Genomic DNA, 14,941 nt, shown 5'->3' with positions numbered 1-14,941 from the left:
AAAAAAAAAAAAAAAAAAAAAAAAAAAAAAAAATCAAATGTTCATGGATTAAATGATTACAAACAATTACATAAGTTCATATATTCATACGTATACGTACGTGTACACCCATTTACATACATCCGTATGTGTTAACTTATACATCATGCTATATTTGTGTGGCCAAACGCAAAAGGTCACAAGTGTTAACTCATTTAAAAGAATACTACAAAATAATATGCATTCAAAAAAATTCAAGTACAATTTTGCAGTGACATAAATTTCATTTAAAAAGGAATGTTGCTATTTTTTTTTTTTTTTTTTTTTTTTTTTTATCATTTAACACTAATTGAACGTTTCACGTATTAGCGTTTTTATTTTACTTTATTTTACTTTATTTTACTCTATTTTACTTTATTCTGTTTTATTATTATTTTTTTAATTCGCTATGCGCACATACCCAAATGTGCATACTAGCATACATATATGTATATATGTACATTTTGCGCATGAAAGAAATTACCTCCCAAACACTTGATTAGCAGTTACGGTACTTAATGGGGTGGAACATGTTTAATAAAACAAAACTGAATTATTTTTCTTCAAAGTACCATGTGTGGGAGGTATTTATTTCACACTTTGGGCGTTCTCAATTTTTTTTTTCTTCTTCAGTTATTACTATCACAATGTTGCGTATATACGCCTGCCCCCACAAAATTTTCCATTTTACCTAAAATGTGATTTTGTCTATACCTATATGTCACTGAGAAAAGAATGAGTGTGGGAGCTGACCAGAATGCCCACTTATCTACACAAAAGGGGTAAATGCCAAATGGGAAATGCCGAATGGAAAATACCAAATGTGTAATGGGGTCAACATGTTGCACTAACTAGTAAAAGCCAATTAAACTATATACTCCCACCCAACTAACAAAATGGGCGGTACTGCCCCCCCCACAATTGGTCCCGCGCATATCAGTTGTAAATCGTACCCTACAGCTGTATATAGTTCGAGAAAGAAAAAAAATATATGTACATAGACAGCGGATGGGAAAATTGTTCTCTTTTGAAAATTTCTGCACCTTTAAATGCGGCCCTTACGCGCCAAACAAAAAAAAAAAAAAAAAAAGGTGTCATTTTAGGGGGTACCTAACGGCTAAGCTGTGCACTCGTTATATAGGTTTATATTTATTCCCCATTTTTGCCCCTATGTTATGCACGTACCCTTTCTTCCACGCATGTACACATGCGCAGCGCGCGCCTTCTCCGCATGATCGGGGAACTCCACAAATGTGTACTGACTTATGACAATCTGAAATACGCACCCTCTCAAAGTGCACACCCACAAAGGTATGTTCTCGAAATGGTACAACATCAATTTATCTTATTTTCAACAATCAGGATATTTTTTAACCATTTTCGGCACCGTGAATTCAGCACATTTCCACCTTTTTTATTTTCCCCTTTTCCCGTTTGTACCATTACTGGAAACGCGTTTAACCAACAGGAGTAACGACATTTTATGATGCGTACTGGGGGAATGTGTGATAACCGGAGTTATATATTGTCTTTATGTTAACTAGCAGTAGGTATACTTAGGGGGGTTGAAATGGCCGTTTGGTTTTTCCATTTTGTTTTTTTTTTTTCCTGCATAACGCTTGATAAGTGGACGTTTTGCAGGTGGCTAGTTCCAATTTTTTCTTCTTTTTTTTGTGGATATTTTAAAAATGTCCTATTAAATTGTACAAAATATTGATAGTGCTTGTTACAAAAAGTTATTTGTGTGCAGTCCACATAACCTTAGCAAATTTTTTTTTTTTGCAAAAATTGCAAATTATGTACACTCGGCACAGGACTCGGTAGCATGTTTAGCAGTTCGATCTCTGTCAGTTAATGTGTGTGGTTTTCTACATTTCGGGAAGCAAAGCAAAGCAAGGATGTCTGAATGAATAAGCAATTCACAATTCAGGAAAGAAACCGTTGTCCTCTTTCTTTTTACGTTAAAAATTTGCTGACATTCAGTTATTTTTTTTTTCTTTTTACTTTTTCATTCTCCAGTTATTGTTTTGTTTTCTTGCATTCCTCTCACTTTTTGTTATCAAGCTTTTGTTCTTTAGCGTACCTTGTCGTAGCTATCCATCTTTCAAGTAGTGCATAAATTAGTGACGATTCAATTGTAACCCTACTATGTAGAGGGAAAGGGATGCACTCGCAAAATAAATGACACACGCCCCGTTTTTCAACTCCACTTAAATAGATACACATGTGTATATGCACAATTATGGGTACACTCATATGAGTGTATACAGAGTTCCAAATCCGCCAGGGTTATGATGCACTAATTTGTCCTCTCAAAATGATCCAAAGGAAGTACAAAGACTATTGGACAGGGATTCATCCCAGGTAGACATCGAAAATAAGGAAGAGTGCTCCCTTAAATATGACACTATGAAGACGCATTTCAGGCACGTCTACTTAATTCACTGTAGGGGGCTTGCAAAAAGTGTACGACTAAATTTGGAGGGCGAGTCAAAAAAGACGGGTGCACATCAGAGTGAAGAACCAAATCGGTCTTGCAGTGTAGGGAGAACAAAATCAAGTCGTGTTCTTCAATGAGCGAGGGGGAAAAATAAACAAATCGGTTTGTCGCATCACCAACCTTTGCTACAAGACATGGAAGTATCAGTGCCCACCGGAAGGGATACCCCAAAAAAAGGGTCCAGGAAACACATTTCTAGTAAAAGGATTTTTCCACAGAAAGGAAAATCTGTAGGTTGTATCACAACACCGATTAACAATAAAAAATGTGATAGCTATGATGATAATAACGATGGTGATCTTGGTGACACTTCCCCCGCGCGTGACATGAAGAAAAACTCCCTTCAGGAAAGAAAATTAATTAAACTTGTTAAGTACGCGTTTTGCGTACTCGACACGGCCGTCGCGCGAGCAGAAGCCATGACAGTAGTAGCGACCGAAATCCCAGACGCTGCAGAGAAACAAAGGAAAAGACACTGAACGAACTCATACTAAAAAGGTACATCAAACGGAGAAAATCCTTTGCTAGAAAATTGTACGATATCAAAAAAAAGGATACACAAAATTGCAAAAAAATATAGACAGGAGGAACAGGGGACAAAGAAAATCCTTTGTTATTTCCCATTTTTTATTCACAAAAAAGAAATAATAAAAATGAAAAAAAAATGTAGAACAACAAATATACGAATGGAATGCTTGTCTCACGAATTTTTTTTCAAAGTTTTTAAAGCTTTCTTTAACGAAGACTCATATATGCCAATATAATTTGCGCATATTTAAACAAACACCTCGTCAATAGCATAAAATATTCGATGTTTGACAAGCATAAGAATGCAAAGCTCCATTTCCCCAATTTTTATTTTGTGCATGTTGTTATTTCCCTTTCATTTTTTAACTCACAAAAGGTACTCTTACTTTCCCCAACCTTTTTCTACATGAAATATTTATCATCTAATCCAATTTTTGTTCTCTGCAATCATGATGATATGGGCAGCTTGTTATGGGGAAACGGTGGAAGGGTTCTCCGGGAGCGAGGAGACTGGCCTAAGTGGGAAGAATCATCATATAGGGAGAGTTCACCAGAGAGAGAAAACCCATGGGAGGGGACAACCTCATTGGGGGGACTCAATTCACGACTAGAACACAAATTAAGGGGGATAGAAAGCCAAGATGGCGAGCAAAAAAAGACACGCCACGAAAAAAGCAAACGGTGCAATACCCCGCGCGGGAAAAAAAATGCACTCCTCAAAGAAACAAAAATATGTATCGATAAAAAAAAAGGAAAACAGCACATGTTACTTCCATGCTATTTGGAAATTGTCAATGACCATCTACTTATATACCTTTTTGATAACTATGATAATAAGCTATGCTGGAGACTCGAGCGGGGGAATTACTCCCTCGAGACACGGGAAATGACAGATAGGGAGGGACAAAAGGAAGCAACGCATGCGACGGGGAAGAGGAAGAGAAGGGCAAGATGTACAAGAAGGATCAATGGCGAAACCGCTGCGCCAACATCACATCCATCTGAAGAGGGACACTCAAAAAGCGGCACATCAGATAACGTGCAAACCGATGTTGTATACGGAGTCATTAGTACCGACGAAAATGAAGACTCACCAATGTCATCTGTTATCAAGAAGAAAAAAAAAACTATGTCAAAGTACAAACCATTAGAACACAAAAATGGTACAAGTCACATAAGGGGGAACTACCTAACAGGTGAAAAAAACTGCTTTGTAAAATGTGTGCGTCTGTTCTCTAACTGCTTCAGTAACTTAAAGGACAGTTTGAGGAGAAATCTTTGCCTCTGCTTTGCATGTTACGAAGGGGAGGAGAACAGATTACGGAAGGGCAATTCAGACTACATCAAATTGGTAGTAAAAATAAACCCAGCTGCCTTCCCGAAGTTAAGCAGCTCCCTAACTATAAATGACCATGCGTGGGGGAAGCTAACGGAAAGGAATAAGCTTCTTATTCGAGAAAGGATTAAAGAGGTCTGTCTGGACGTCGAGCAAGTGTTTCTAAGTGCGGGAGAGGGCTCACCCGAAATGGATTCCAATGTAGCCCAATCAGACGAAATGCTCAACCGTAGCGCAACGGATAAAAGCGACTACTCGAAGTCCCCAACTGATGAACACGTCAAAGTGCAGGAATTTGTCCAGCCTGAAGGAGTTCAGTCCCAAGATGAGACGCTAGACCGAGAGACCCCCATTAGCAGCACACACGTAAGCGACACAGAGTTTGCGCACGCGAAATGGCACGAACTACATCTATTTACATTCAACTTCTACAAAAATAAATTATCAGAGCTGATAACAAATTATACAAAGTCGATCGGAGTGGATGATAACAATTCGCGTGAGAACCGCGCAAATGCATACCACGACATGCGCTTAGACAGAATAGAAAAGAGAAACTCAATAAATGAATCGTGGAGGTATGACCAAGTAAGCGAAGAGTCACAAAAGGAATATGTCGGAAGGAAAGAAGAACAAAAGAACATTTCTTACCTCCTAAAAGGTATAGAAAGAATGAGAAGCACAACGTTTATAAAAAAAAAATTTATGGAAGATTCAGCAAACAGTACACACAAAGAATTATTATTTTACGATAAAAATCAACAGCTATTTTGTAAATACGTAGGAGAAATGAAAAATAAATTTTACAATGGACATGGGAAATTATATGACAAATTTAACAGCTTAATTTATGATGGGCAATGGCTCAATGCACAAAAACATGGAAAGGGAAAATTACTATTCAAGTATTTTAACATTTGGTATTTGTATGAAGGACAATTCTCAAATGACGAAATTGTAGACAGGGGTATAATTTCCCTAATCGATAAGGAATATGTGAAGAGGATACAGTCTGATAAAATTAATAAACTGTGTCCCCTGCTCATTAAAGTAAATTTTGGAAAATATAAATGGAATGCAATTACTAAAGGGGAGATGGAACAAAACCCACAATTTCAAAAAGAACTCATCAAACGGATAGAAAAAACTGTTATGGAAAATTACAGCCCTAATAATAATTTAGATTTCTGGCCAAAAGAAATTACAGATATTTACTTCCCCTACTTGAAGAAATGGAATATCTACTCCTTCTACTGCTCATGCAATATAGAAAATATCAAAGGCAAAAAGGAAATCTTCGAGTCCAATGAAAACAATTTTAAGAATTTAATTGGATATCCTTCCTTTGAGCTTCGCAATGGCAGGAATGATCTCGATTCGAAGGAGCAGCGAAGAGACGACGAGTTGCAGGAAGACAGCGAGGCCACCCCAGGGGAAGATTATCCTCATCAAACCTGTAGCGAGGCTGAACCAAAATGCGATTCTCCCAAGCAGGCATTTCCAAATCATCCCTCGCAGGAATACATTGTGTACAAGCGAGATAAGACGAACGTCCTGCACGAGGAATTTTTCGAGTACATGAAAAAAAAAAACGAGCAGAAGCTGTACTATCCCCTACTCAGCAAAACGGTTGGGTTGGCCAAAATCATATACGCAGACAAGAGTGAATACATTGGACCGATCAATAGCAGGGGGCAGCCAAACACCAACGAGCAATTTCCCCAGGCTATTTTTAACAATAACGATTTCTTGTATGAAGGAGAAATGAAAAATTTTCTGCCGCATGGATATGGTATATTCAAAAATAAAAAAAATGGGAAAAATACCTACTTCGGATTTTGGAAAAATGGACAGAGAGAAGGAAATGGAAGTCTCAATTTGAGAAATAAAAAATATATTGTTCAGGCAAACTTTATAAAAGATAAGTTGCATAGTAACGTTAATATATTCATAAGGGATGAAAAAATATGCAAATTGTACATATCAAATGTAAGTACAAATAGCCAGAAAATAAAAATATTTTTCAGAAATGGCTACATTTTTTATGGTCATTTTTCAGAAAATTATCAACGAAATGGGATAGGCATCCTCATAGACAGCAACAACAAAATTTTATACCATGGGTATTACAAAAATGACATGATTGATAAATTCTGCTACATCCTACGACATAAGGATAACACTATATATTGTGGGAACCTCTGTCAAGGGATGAAAAAAGGCTTTGGAAAATTATATTACGAAGAAAAATTACACTTTGATGATGAAAATGAATTCAATTTAAGTTTATCTAATGCAAAAATTTTAGCAAGAAAATTGGAGTCATATGATGGTATTGATATCAATTCAGATATCCCCTTAAATTTTGCTCTTGATTCTAACCATGTCATTTATGTTGGCTATTGGGATGAAAATAATTTTTCTCATTTCGGCTCATGTAATTTGAGGAATGGCATTTATAAAGGGGATATAAAGGATTCCAAAAAAGATGGCTTCGGAATCTACATATACAAAAATAAAAAATCTTATAAAAATAAAAATAGATATGTTTTGTCCTATTTTAAAAAAGACAAAATTAACAGCATCGGGAAATACTACAGTGAGTATGATAAAATGAAAGTACACTCTTTTCACAAAGAACAAATTAAACGCAAAAAATCAGTTTACGAAAAATGCTTCAATAAGGGAAAAATCAAATATGACGTCTTAAAAACTGATAAACTGTATATAAATCAGGAGATCGACTATTATATTACCGTGCCTCTTGCCGACACACTCTCTATTATTATGAACGAGGTTTTGGATAAATCAACCAGCTTTGTCCATTACTTGTATCGCCCCTTTAAATTCGATTTGAATTATTTCTTGAAGAAGTGACACACACACAGGATGACAACGCGGTGTAATATCGTCATGTCCTGTGTGCAGCCGAGCCACTTCTGTCCCTTTTTTTTTTTTTTTTTTTTTGTCACCTCAATGTTATAAGCACGTGTTTGTCATAAGCAGGCCCATCGCGGAGAGCAGTTTGTTCTGCATCAGCACAGTGTTCATCCGCACATTGGCAACTCGAAATTGCTAAAAAGGCAAATATTCGCATTTTCCTTTTTTTTTTTTTGTCATTGTCATACTTCAATTGGACATTAACACATCACATCAAAAAGAACAAAAAAGAAACGTCTTTTTGGCTTCTCTTAAGAATACACATTCGTGCGTACGTGAGTGTCCATTTAGGTACACAACTCGTTACATACCCATGTCGTTAATTTTTTCAACTTTAAAATGACCCATTTGTAAAGAAATGGCAACAATGGTTATCAAGGTAGAATATTCAAAATGGGCTGAAGCAAATGTAGGTTTAGGGGGAAATAGGGTTGAGGCGCAAAAAGGGCATTCCAAACATGTGTGCGTGTATGGGTGTGGGGGAAAAACTCAAAGTTCGAGAAATGTAACCAATGCCAACAAATGGGGAAAATAAAAAAAATAAAATGAAAGATTTACAAAGGAAGGCAGGGAAGAATGGAGCAAGGGGATGTGGGAACATTTGACGTGCACCCCTAACTTCGGGTCCTTCATTTAATTATTTTTTTCAGGCGCTCCAATTCGCATTTTACATTGCGGGGAAACAAAATCAGCATACAACATGCTGCTTTTAAAAAAATACATAAAAAAAAAATGGGGGGAAAAGTGGGTTAAAAAAGAAAAAAGGGGTATCTTCTTAAGGCTGGTTGGCTAGCTATAGCTATGTACCCCTGGGAAAGAGAAATTGCTAATTTTACATCTACGGAAATATACGTGTGTACATTCCATTTAGTGCACCAATTTGTACGTTACTCTCCGCCCCCAAATTAACCCACACTTCTCTTGGCATTCGATATGCTTTGCCAGTTGTTCAACATAATTTTCTGCGCACAAAGAAGAGCTTCCCTCACAATATCTCTGTCCTTCGTTGCAATTAAAATCATGACGTTTTCCTTTATTCTAAATTTTTGACAAATTTTCTTCCCATTCGGGTAGAGCCTCGCGAATTCGCCAATGTCAAAACAAGCCACTGCCACAGTCACTGCGTCTACTTCTTCCTTCAGTTCCATGGAGTCACTCTTCTGTGCTACATTATGTGCATAGCTTTTTATAATGTCTGCTAATTGTTGTATGGCTTTAAATTCATCTTTTTCAAACTGCATGACATTTTCAAGCCAAAATTTTTCGGTGTGCAAAACGGACCACTTTAGCTTTCCCTTTGAAAGTTCGTGGCAGTATCGTTCGAAGTTGCTGCAAAAAGGAAGGATGAGAAAAATACAACAATAAAAGGGGGGGATTCATATTTATAACAGCAATTTTGCTATTTCTCTCTCTAGAGCGTGGCTCGCTTTGCACTTGATGAAGGACACTCAAGTGGGTACACAATTTTCCTAAAGCCGCTCATAAGGAACTAGGCGTTTTCGCACAAATATTCGCGAGTCTATGCTGATACGCATTCCACAACCACACAGGCGCACACCGTGTGGAGCATAAACTGAAGGGATAACCCACCTGTAATTCTTCACGCGCTGGTCCAACTTGTGCAGAAGCTGAACTATGGTATCATAAATGTCGTTATCTCTCCATTTATCATACTGTAGCACAGTCAAGGTTTGAATTATATTATTGTCTACAATAATTTCGAAGCAATCGTCCATGTGCATTATATTTTTAATAATGTTGAGTGAAACTCGCAATATCTTTTCTACTCGACATTTTTTAAATAAATTAATTATAACAGAAATTATGTTATTTTTATATAATTTTTTAATAAAGTTATCCTTAAAGGTAAGTAGCCAAACGCAGAAAACAGATTTGTATTGCTTATTGGCATTATTATTACTTAACTCTAAATTTTTATTAATTATTGTAAGAAATTGCTCCAACTCGTATATATCCTTTCTGTACTCATCAATTTTCAATATGTTTATATATATGTCCATTTTCCCTTCCTCTGATACGTTAAAAAAATCAATTTTTAAAATAAAGTCTTTAATCTCCGCCTCTGTAAAGTAATTATTATTACTGTTGTAGCAAAAGCTACCTGACAAAAGGAATGAACTCTTGTCTGCTATGTACGTGTCATTATGAGTACACAATTTCATCAAGTACGAGTATATACTTTTGTCATTTAATATGCTTAAAATGTAGCTATAAGAACTTCCATCATTCCTTATAATTTCATAAAATACAGTTAATACGTACTGAATTAAATGAATATTAAAATCTGTTTGCAAACAATTGAACAAGACTGTTACAACTGTGTTATTCTCCTTAAAAAATTCGAACTTTTCTTTTTTGTTAAATGCGTGAAATTTTTTTAACAACTCTACATCCTCTGAAGACAAAATGTTTATCTCTTCATATTTGTCATAACATGGCATCTTATTTAGGATGGAATCGTGTAGTATCTGCACAGGTAGAAGCGGTTGTTCGTGGAGCAATGGCGAAGTGGGTTCATGCCCGTTGTACAGATGGGCGCATATGTCCCCCTGCACAGTATGCGATCGGGATTCCTCAACGTAATCCAGCATGTTGTTCTTATGCGCGATGCATGAGAAACTCTCGTGCGGATTGTATAGCCACCGTAGGTCAGCTCATGTACACGCTCCTACTCATCGGTTTAGTATCACATGTGAGTACAACAACAAGAAACGCCCCTCCGTGAGTACACGCGGGGGACGCTGCTATAACAACAGCGCTATACTCATTCGCATCGGCGTCGTTTCTCTTTACCTGGCTCTTCTGTTCGGATTCCACAATTTTGGAAATGACGCTAATTCCACTATCATTTGCCATGGTGTTTATATATAAAATATATCACTACAAAAAAAGAAAAAACGAAAAAAAACCAAAAAAAAAAAACAAAATCTTAAAGACGAAAAGGAGGATGATCAAATAATAACATTGTAAAAATATCAAACTTCGCATGTGCTATTTTTGAAATTTAAAACAAGGCGAAAAATTAAATTTCATAAAATTGCACAAACATTCATAATTATGTTTCCATAAACAAGGAAAAGATGCATAAACGTAGGTAGGAATGTAAGTATACACGAATTATATATGCACGTACGTATGTTATGAACGTATGTATATACAAATGCCCCTCTTCTGATTTATATCCCTTATTGATGGAGTTTCGCATTGGAAAAATATAAGCAAAGTTCACTATCTCCCTCGTTGAAAAAAATAAAAATAAAAAAATGTACGTACAGTGTCGCCGCCGCTAATGCTCGTATGGCGCTTAGCCACGAACGCATCGTCAATAATATGTGCGCGCAGGTGTAACTTACGTGATGGCTGCGCATGCATACGTGCATATGGGAACAAATGTATAACCTGAAAAATGATGTATCCGCGCGTGAACAATTTAGGCATGTGAATATTTTAGCATGTTAATAGTTTAGCATGTGAATATTTTAGCATGTTAATAGTTTAGCATGTTAATAGTTTAGCATGTGAATTGTTTAAGCATGTGAATTGTTTAAGCATGTGAATTGTTTAAGCATGTGAAAACTTTAGGCATTTAAATAGTTTAGCCATGTGAACGGCACAAACGCGCAAGCAGGCATGCCTAGACTAAACATACGAGCATTAGTCGACCTCGCAAGCAATATCACATTTGCGAAGGAATGTCAATCAGATATAGGTGTATAACAACTAAATGACACGCGGCACAATATGGCCTGCGCGCATTACTCAATGAACTCTTTTATGCTTATACGTGTAATGTAGTGTCGGATAAGAACACAAAAGGTACTAATTAAAATCCCCCAAGCCTATTAACATTTTTTAAAAACGGGTTAGTTAATGCCTTTCGAGTGAAAGGGAACAGTTCTTCGTTAAATAATTCATTCGAGTGTATAATCCTTTTAACTCATTTTGCCATTTCACCGCTCCATTATTTTCCAACACAACCTACGTGGGAGATACGTCATGGCAATTGCTCTAACGTACGCAAATTCTGTCTGAAATGCATGAACATTTATTCAAGTCCTTAATCGCCATGCGGGGACATATCGATACCATTCATTTTATGTGAGCAAAAGTCGTGTGAGAATGTGAAAAGGACGGAACAAAAAAACAATGTGCGATAAAAACGAGTATAGCGATGTAAAACGCAACAGGGAATCGAATCGACCGAACACATGTACATATAATACACATTGTATACACATTGAGCGGAAATGTGTGTCCACGCAAAGCCGCTTAAATGCTCAATTGTCGCATTTTTCTGTTGCTATGTGGAAGCCCTTTTGGAAAACCAGTGTACACATTCGTTCCGGAACTTCAACGGGCGAACGTAGAGACGGTCAAAAAAGGAAAAAAGCATAACAGCATAGTAATCCAGTAAAATTTATTCACAACAGAATGGAAAAATTACATTCATGAGAAAACACATTTTTTATCAATCTTTTATCCTTTTAATTAAAAAAATTGTTTTTTACATGTTAAAAAAAAAAAAAAAATTAAAACAAAATAAAATGTACATATAACATATACAATTTGAACAGGAAATACCTACAAAAAAACGAAAAGGTATAACCAAAAGCAAATTTTAAAAAGCGGGTTAATTTAATGACCTTCTCATTTCTGCTTTTCTTCAAAAGTAACCAAAAAAGAAAAAAAAAAAAAAAGTGAGGTATACAATTATAAGCATACAATGACTTATTTGTATGCAAAATAATATGATACACAAATTACATAATCTCCAAAGCAGCGTCCTTTGGGGGAAAAGGGTGTGTTTGCCTGGTTTGGTCACTGTTGTGACGCTTTCCATAACACGTACACATATGTGTGCACGCATAAACGTAATATATACGTAATACGCACATACATGCGTGCATAAATTTAACACACATTGTGTATACACTGTTCTGCTATCTCATCCACACATAGTTCGTACTACTCTTGTTTTTTTCGCTGATTACAACTTGAATGAAAAACCTGTGATGGGGGAATAAAATTGGGGAAAATATGTATAAGCCGGCGTGAATAAGGGGTTGGGGGAGGCGCACAATTTGGAAAAGACGCAACCATATAAAATTAAATCCACACACATAAGCATGTATATATTAATAACTGATGAAACAAACATGTGCGAGAAAACAAAAAAAAACGGTTGTGCAGAAAAGCAGTCGTCTTTACTTACTTGTAGTGTGATGGTGCTTGCAAAATATAAAAACTGTTTTTCTTTTTATACGCTTGTGTGGATCTTGGGCGAAAAAAAAAAAAAAAAAGAAATTTATTTATTATGAGCACTTGCAGTAAGAAATATAACAGTAAAAATCAATCCAATGCTTGACAAATGAACAAAAACAAAACAGAAATACATAAAAGGGTAAACTACTTTATGATTCTCCCCATGAATTGGGTCTCATTCAGATTAAGCAGCCTCAAAACATCCTTTTTAATTAGAACACAGAAAAAAATACAAAAAAAAAAAAAAAAAAAAAAAAGTGAGGATTTTATTTTTCCCATAAGAGGGGGAAACTATATAGGCGCTCACGTGCACACAGCACGCGCATGTACATATATACACAACATATTCATAGCTTTAAATTTAAATTAAAATTTGTATTTCATTTCGATGGAATAGAACAATTGCAAAACTTGTTTATACGAACAACAATGTTTTCGTATTAATTACTTGATAATTTTTGACATGAACAAATAACTTCCCATAATGCGCAAATTTATTGACCAGAACTGTGTCATCATTTTTTTCATCATATTTATATAAAATCGTATGATTTGTTGACTTGTCTGAATTAATTTGCATTATTTTATTTTTTGTGAATTTTTCTAAAAACTCCACCAATTGCTCCGTAATACAATTAAAATGAATGTTGTTAAAGTATACGTAAGTTACTAGGTGCTCAATTTCTTCCAGTTTAATGTCTAACGGATTAATGGAATATTTATTTATATTTTCAATAATGTCGATGGAGCCATCGCCACTATGGCTGCTCCTTTCATCAATGTTGATCTTACGTATATTTTCGCACTTCCCATTACCATTATTCATATCATACTTCACACGATTTGGGTGGTACCCTACATTTCCGTTTTCTCCCCCTCCTATCATTGGACTGCTACTTCTAGAACGTGTACCCCCCTCAGCAGCGTTGTTCGGTTTCAAGTGGGTTCCACTACCCGTATTTGTTCTCTCTTCACTCTCTTCTTGTTCCTCCTTTTCTTTCCCCTTTTCAAATAATTCCATCTCCTCTTCTTCCTCATCCTCATCACTTGATATATCCTCATCGTCACTACTCATCCAGTCGTATCTTTTTTTCTTTTTATTATTTCCATTCTCGGTGATGGCTTCATCACCACCTACCGCCACGCTGGATGCGTCATTTTTCTCCTCTTGTTCATTCACCTCCTCTTCCTCTTTTTCCAAATCAGCCCATTCGTGTTCTTTCAAATTGTTTAGAGAGTCTAAATCAATTTCTTCTGAATCATCATCTAATTCCTCAATCCATTTTTTTTTTTTTTTTTGCTTTTGGGCTTCAACAAGTTTCCTTCTTCCTAGCATTTTCTAATTTGTTCATTCAAAAGACATTGTCATGCAAGTGCAGATATGTATAAGTGTTGTTTGACAAGCGCGCGCACGCTATATGTGAGGGGGCACGCGTAGGTACATGGGCGTTATGTACACATAATGCGCATAGACATGTCCGTATGTGCCCATCCACATGTAAAGCAACAAACATGAATATTAATTCATCTGTTCGCACAAAAGTGCTAACATGTACTTAGTTTTACTAATTTATAAAAAATCAGAAGAAACCTAAGGCCGCTTTTTAAAAGAAGTCTATCGTACTGAATTATTCATGGATTAAAAACATAGGAAAATTTAAACCGAAGGAGAGGAGTTATATTTAATTGTAAATATAATGACATAGGGCAGGTGGGGCCACAATTACATGTATGCGCTTTGTTCGCTATGTTACATATTATGTACGGTAATGGTTATGTAGCTCCCTTATATACGTGTTTAATAAACATATAACGCCCGTTATAGTCTGCGTATAATGTTGAGAAGGCTTTATTTTTAAAGTATGAACTTGTGGATTTAAAAAAAAAAAAAAGATAATCATACAAAATATAGTTACCTTAATTGTTCTCTATAACTTTTGGAATATTTCACGTTCCTTGCCTAATTTTTGCGCATTTTATTGTTTTTTTTTTTCTTTATTTTTTCTTGTTAAATGGAACAAAATACAAAACAGACTTGTTTCATGCCGATGGGTAAAAAATATGCATGAGAGTGGCTTATCTTTGATGAATTTAAAAACAGTGCCGCAGTTGCATAATTCGTAAATACAATAATTTAAAAAGGAATATTTAAAAACAATGTCATGATGGTATAACAACTCGTTCCAATAATGCATTCAATTGGACGTATTTAAAAAAAAAATATATGTTTATTGTACCTTTTTTTTTAGCGTGCATTTTGCGTTTTTCCTTTAAGTACATCCTGTTCGCGGAACGTCACTGCTGATGGGATTGCGCGTATTACGTGGTCGCCAAAA

General features: G+C 35.8%; 4 protein-coding genes across 4 annotated transcripts; 2 read left to right on the top strand and 2 right to left on the bottom strand.

Annotated features, from left to right (window-relative positions):
• Positions 1–2,652: 2,652 nt before the first annotated feature.
• On the top strand, positions 2,653–3,098 carry AK88_00257 (uncharacterized protein; the record flags this gene model as incomplete). Its single annotated transcript, XM_012477908.1, has 2 exons — positions 2,653–2,891; positions 2,930–3,098. 2 exons carry the CDS (start codon positions 2,653–2,655, stop codon positions 3,096–3,098), a joined length of 408 nt encoding a protein of 135 aa, XP_012333331.1.
• Positions 3,099–3,452: 354 nt separating this feature from the next.
• AK88_00256 (uncharacterized protein) lies at positions 3,453–7,259 on the top strand (the record flags this gene model as incomplete). The annotated part of the gene is made up of 1 exon (XM_012477907.1): positions 3,453–7,259. One exon carries the CDS (start codon positions 3,453–3,455, stop codon positions 7,257–7,259), a length of 3,807 nt encoding a protein of 1,268 aa, XP_012333330.1.
• Positions 7,260–8,227: 968 nt separating this feature from the next.
• Positions 8,228–10,199, bottom strand: AK88_00255 (uncharacterized protein; the record flags this gene model as incomplete). The annotated part of the gene is made up of 3 exons (XM_012477906.1): positions 8,228–8,651; positions 8,913–9,811; positions 10,137–10,199. 3 exons carry the CDS (start codon positions 10,197–10,199, stop codon positions 8,228–8,230), a joined length of 1,386 nt encoding a protein of 461 aa, XP_012333329.1.
• A 2,821-nt stretch (positions 10,200–13,020) lies between these two features.
• Positions 13,021–13,941, bottom strand: AK88_00254 (uncharacterized protein; the record flags this gene model as incomplete). The annotated part of the gene is made up of 1 exon (XM_012477905.1): positions 13,021–13,941. The coding sequence occupies one exon, from the start codon at positions 13,939–13,941 to the stop codon at positions 13,021–13,023; it is 921 nt and encodes a 306-aa protein (XP_012333328.1).
• Positions 13,942–14,941: the final 1,000 nt, after the last annotated feature.

The sequence above is a fragment of the Plasmodium fragile genome (assembly GCF_000956335.1).
Source record: "Plasmodium fragile strain nilgiri unplaced genomic scaffold supercont1.2, whole genome shotgun sequence".
NCBI classification, from domain to species: domain Eukaryota; phylum Apicomplexa; class Aconoidasida; order Haemosporida; family Plasmodiidae; genus Plasmodium; species Plasmodium fragile.
The sequence above is the reverse complement of the archived record's forward strand: the minus strand, read 5'-3'. Positions and strand labels throughout refer to the sequence as shown.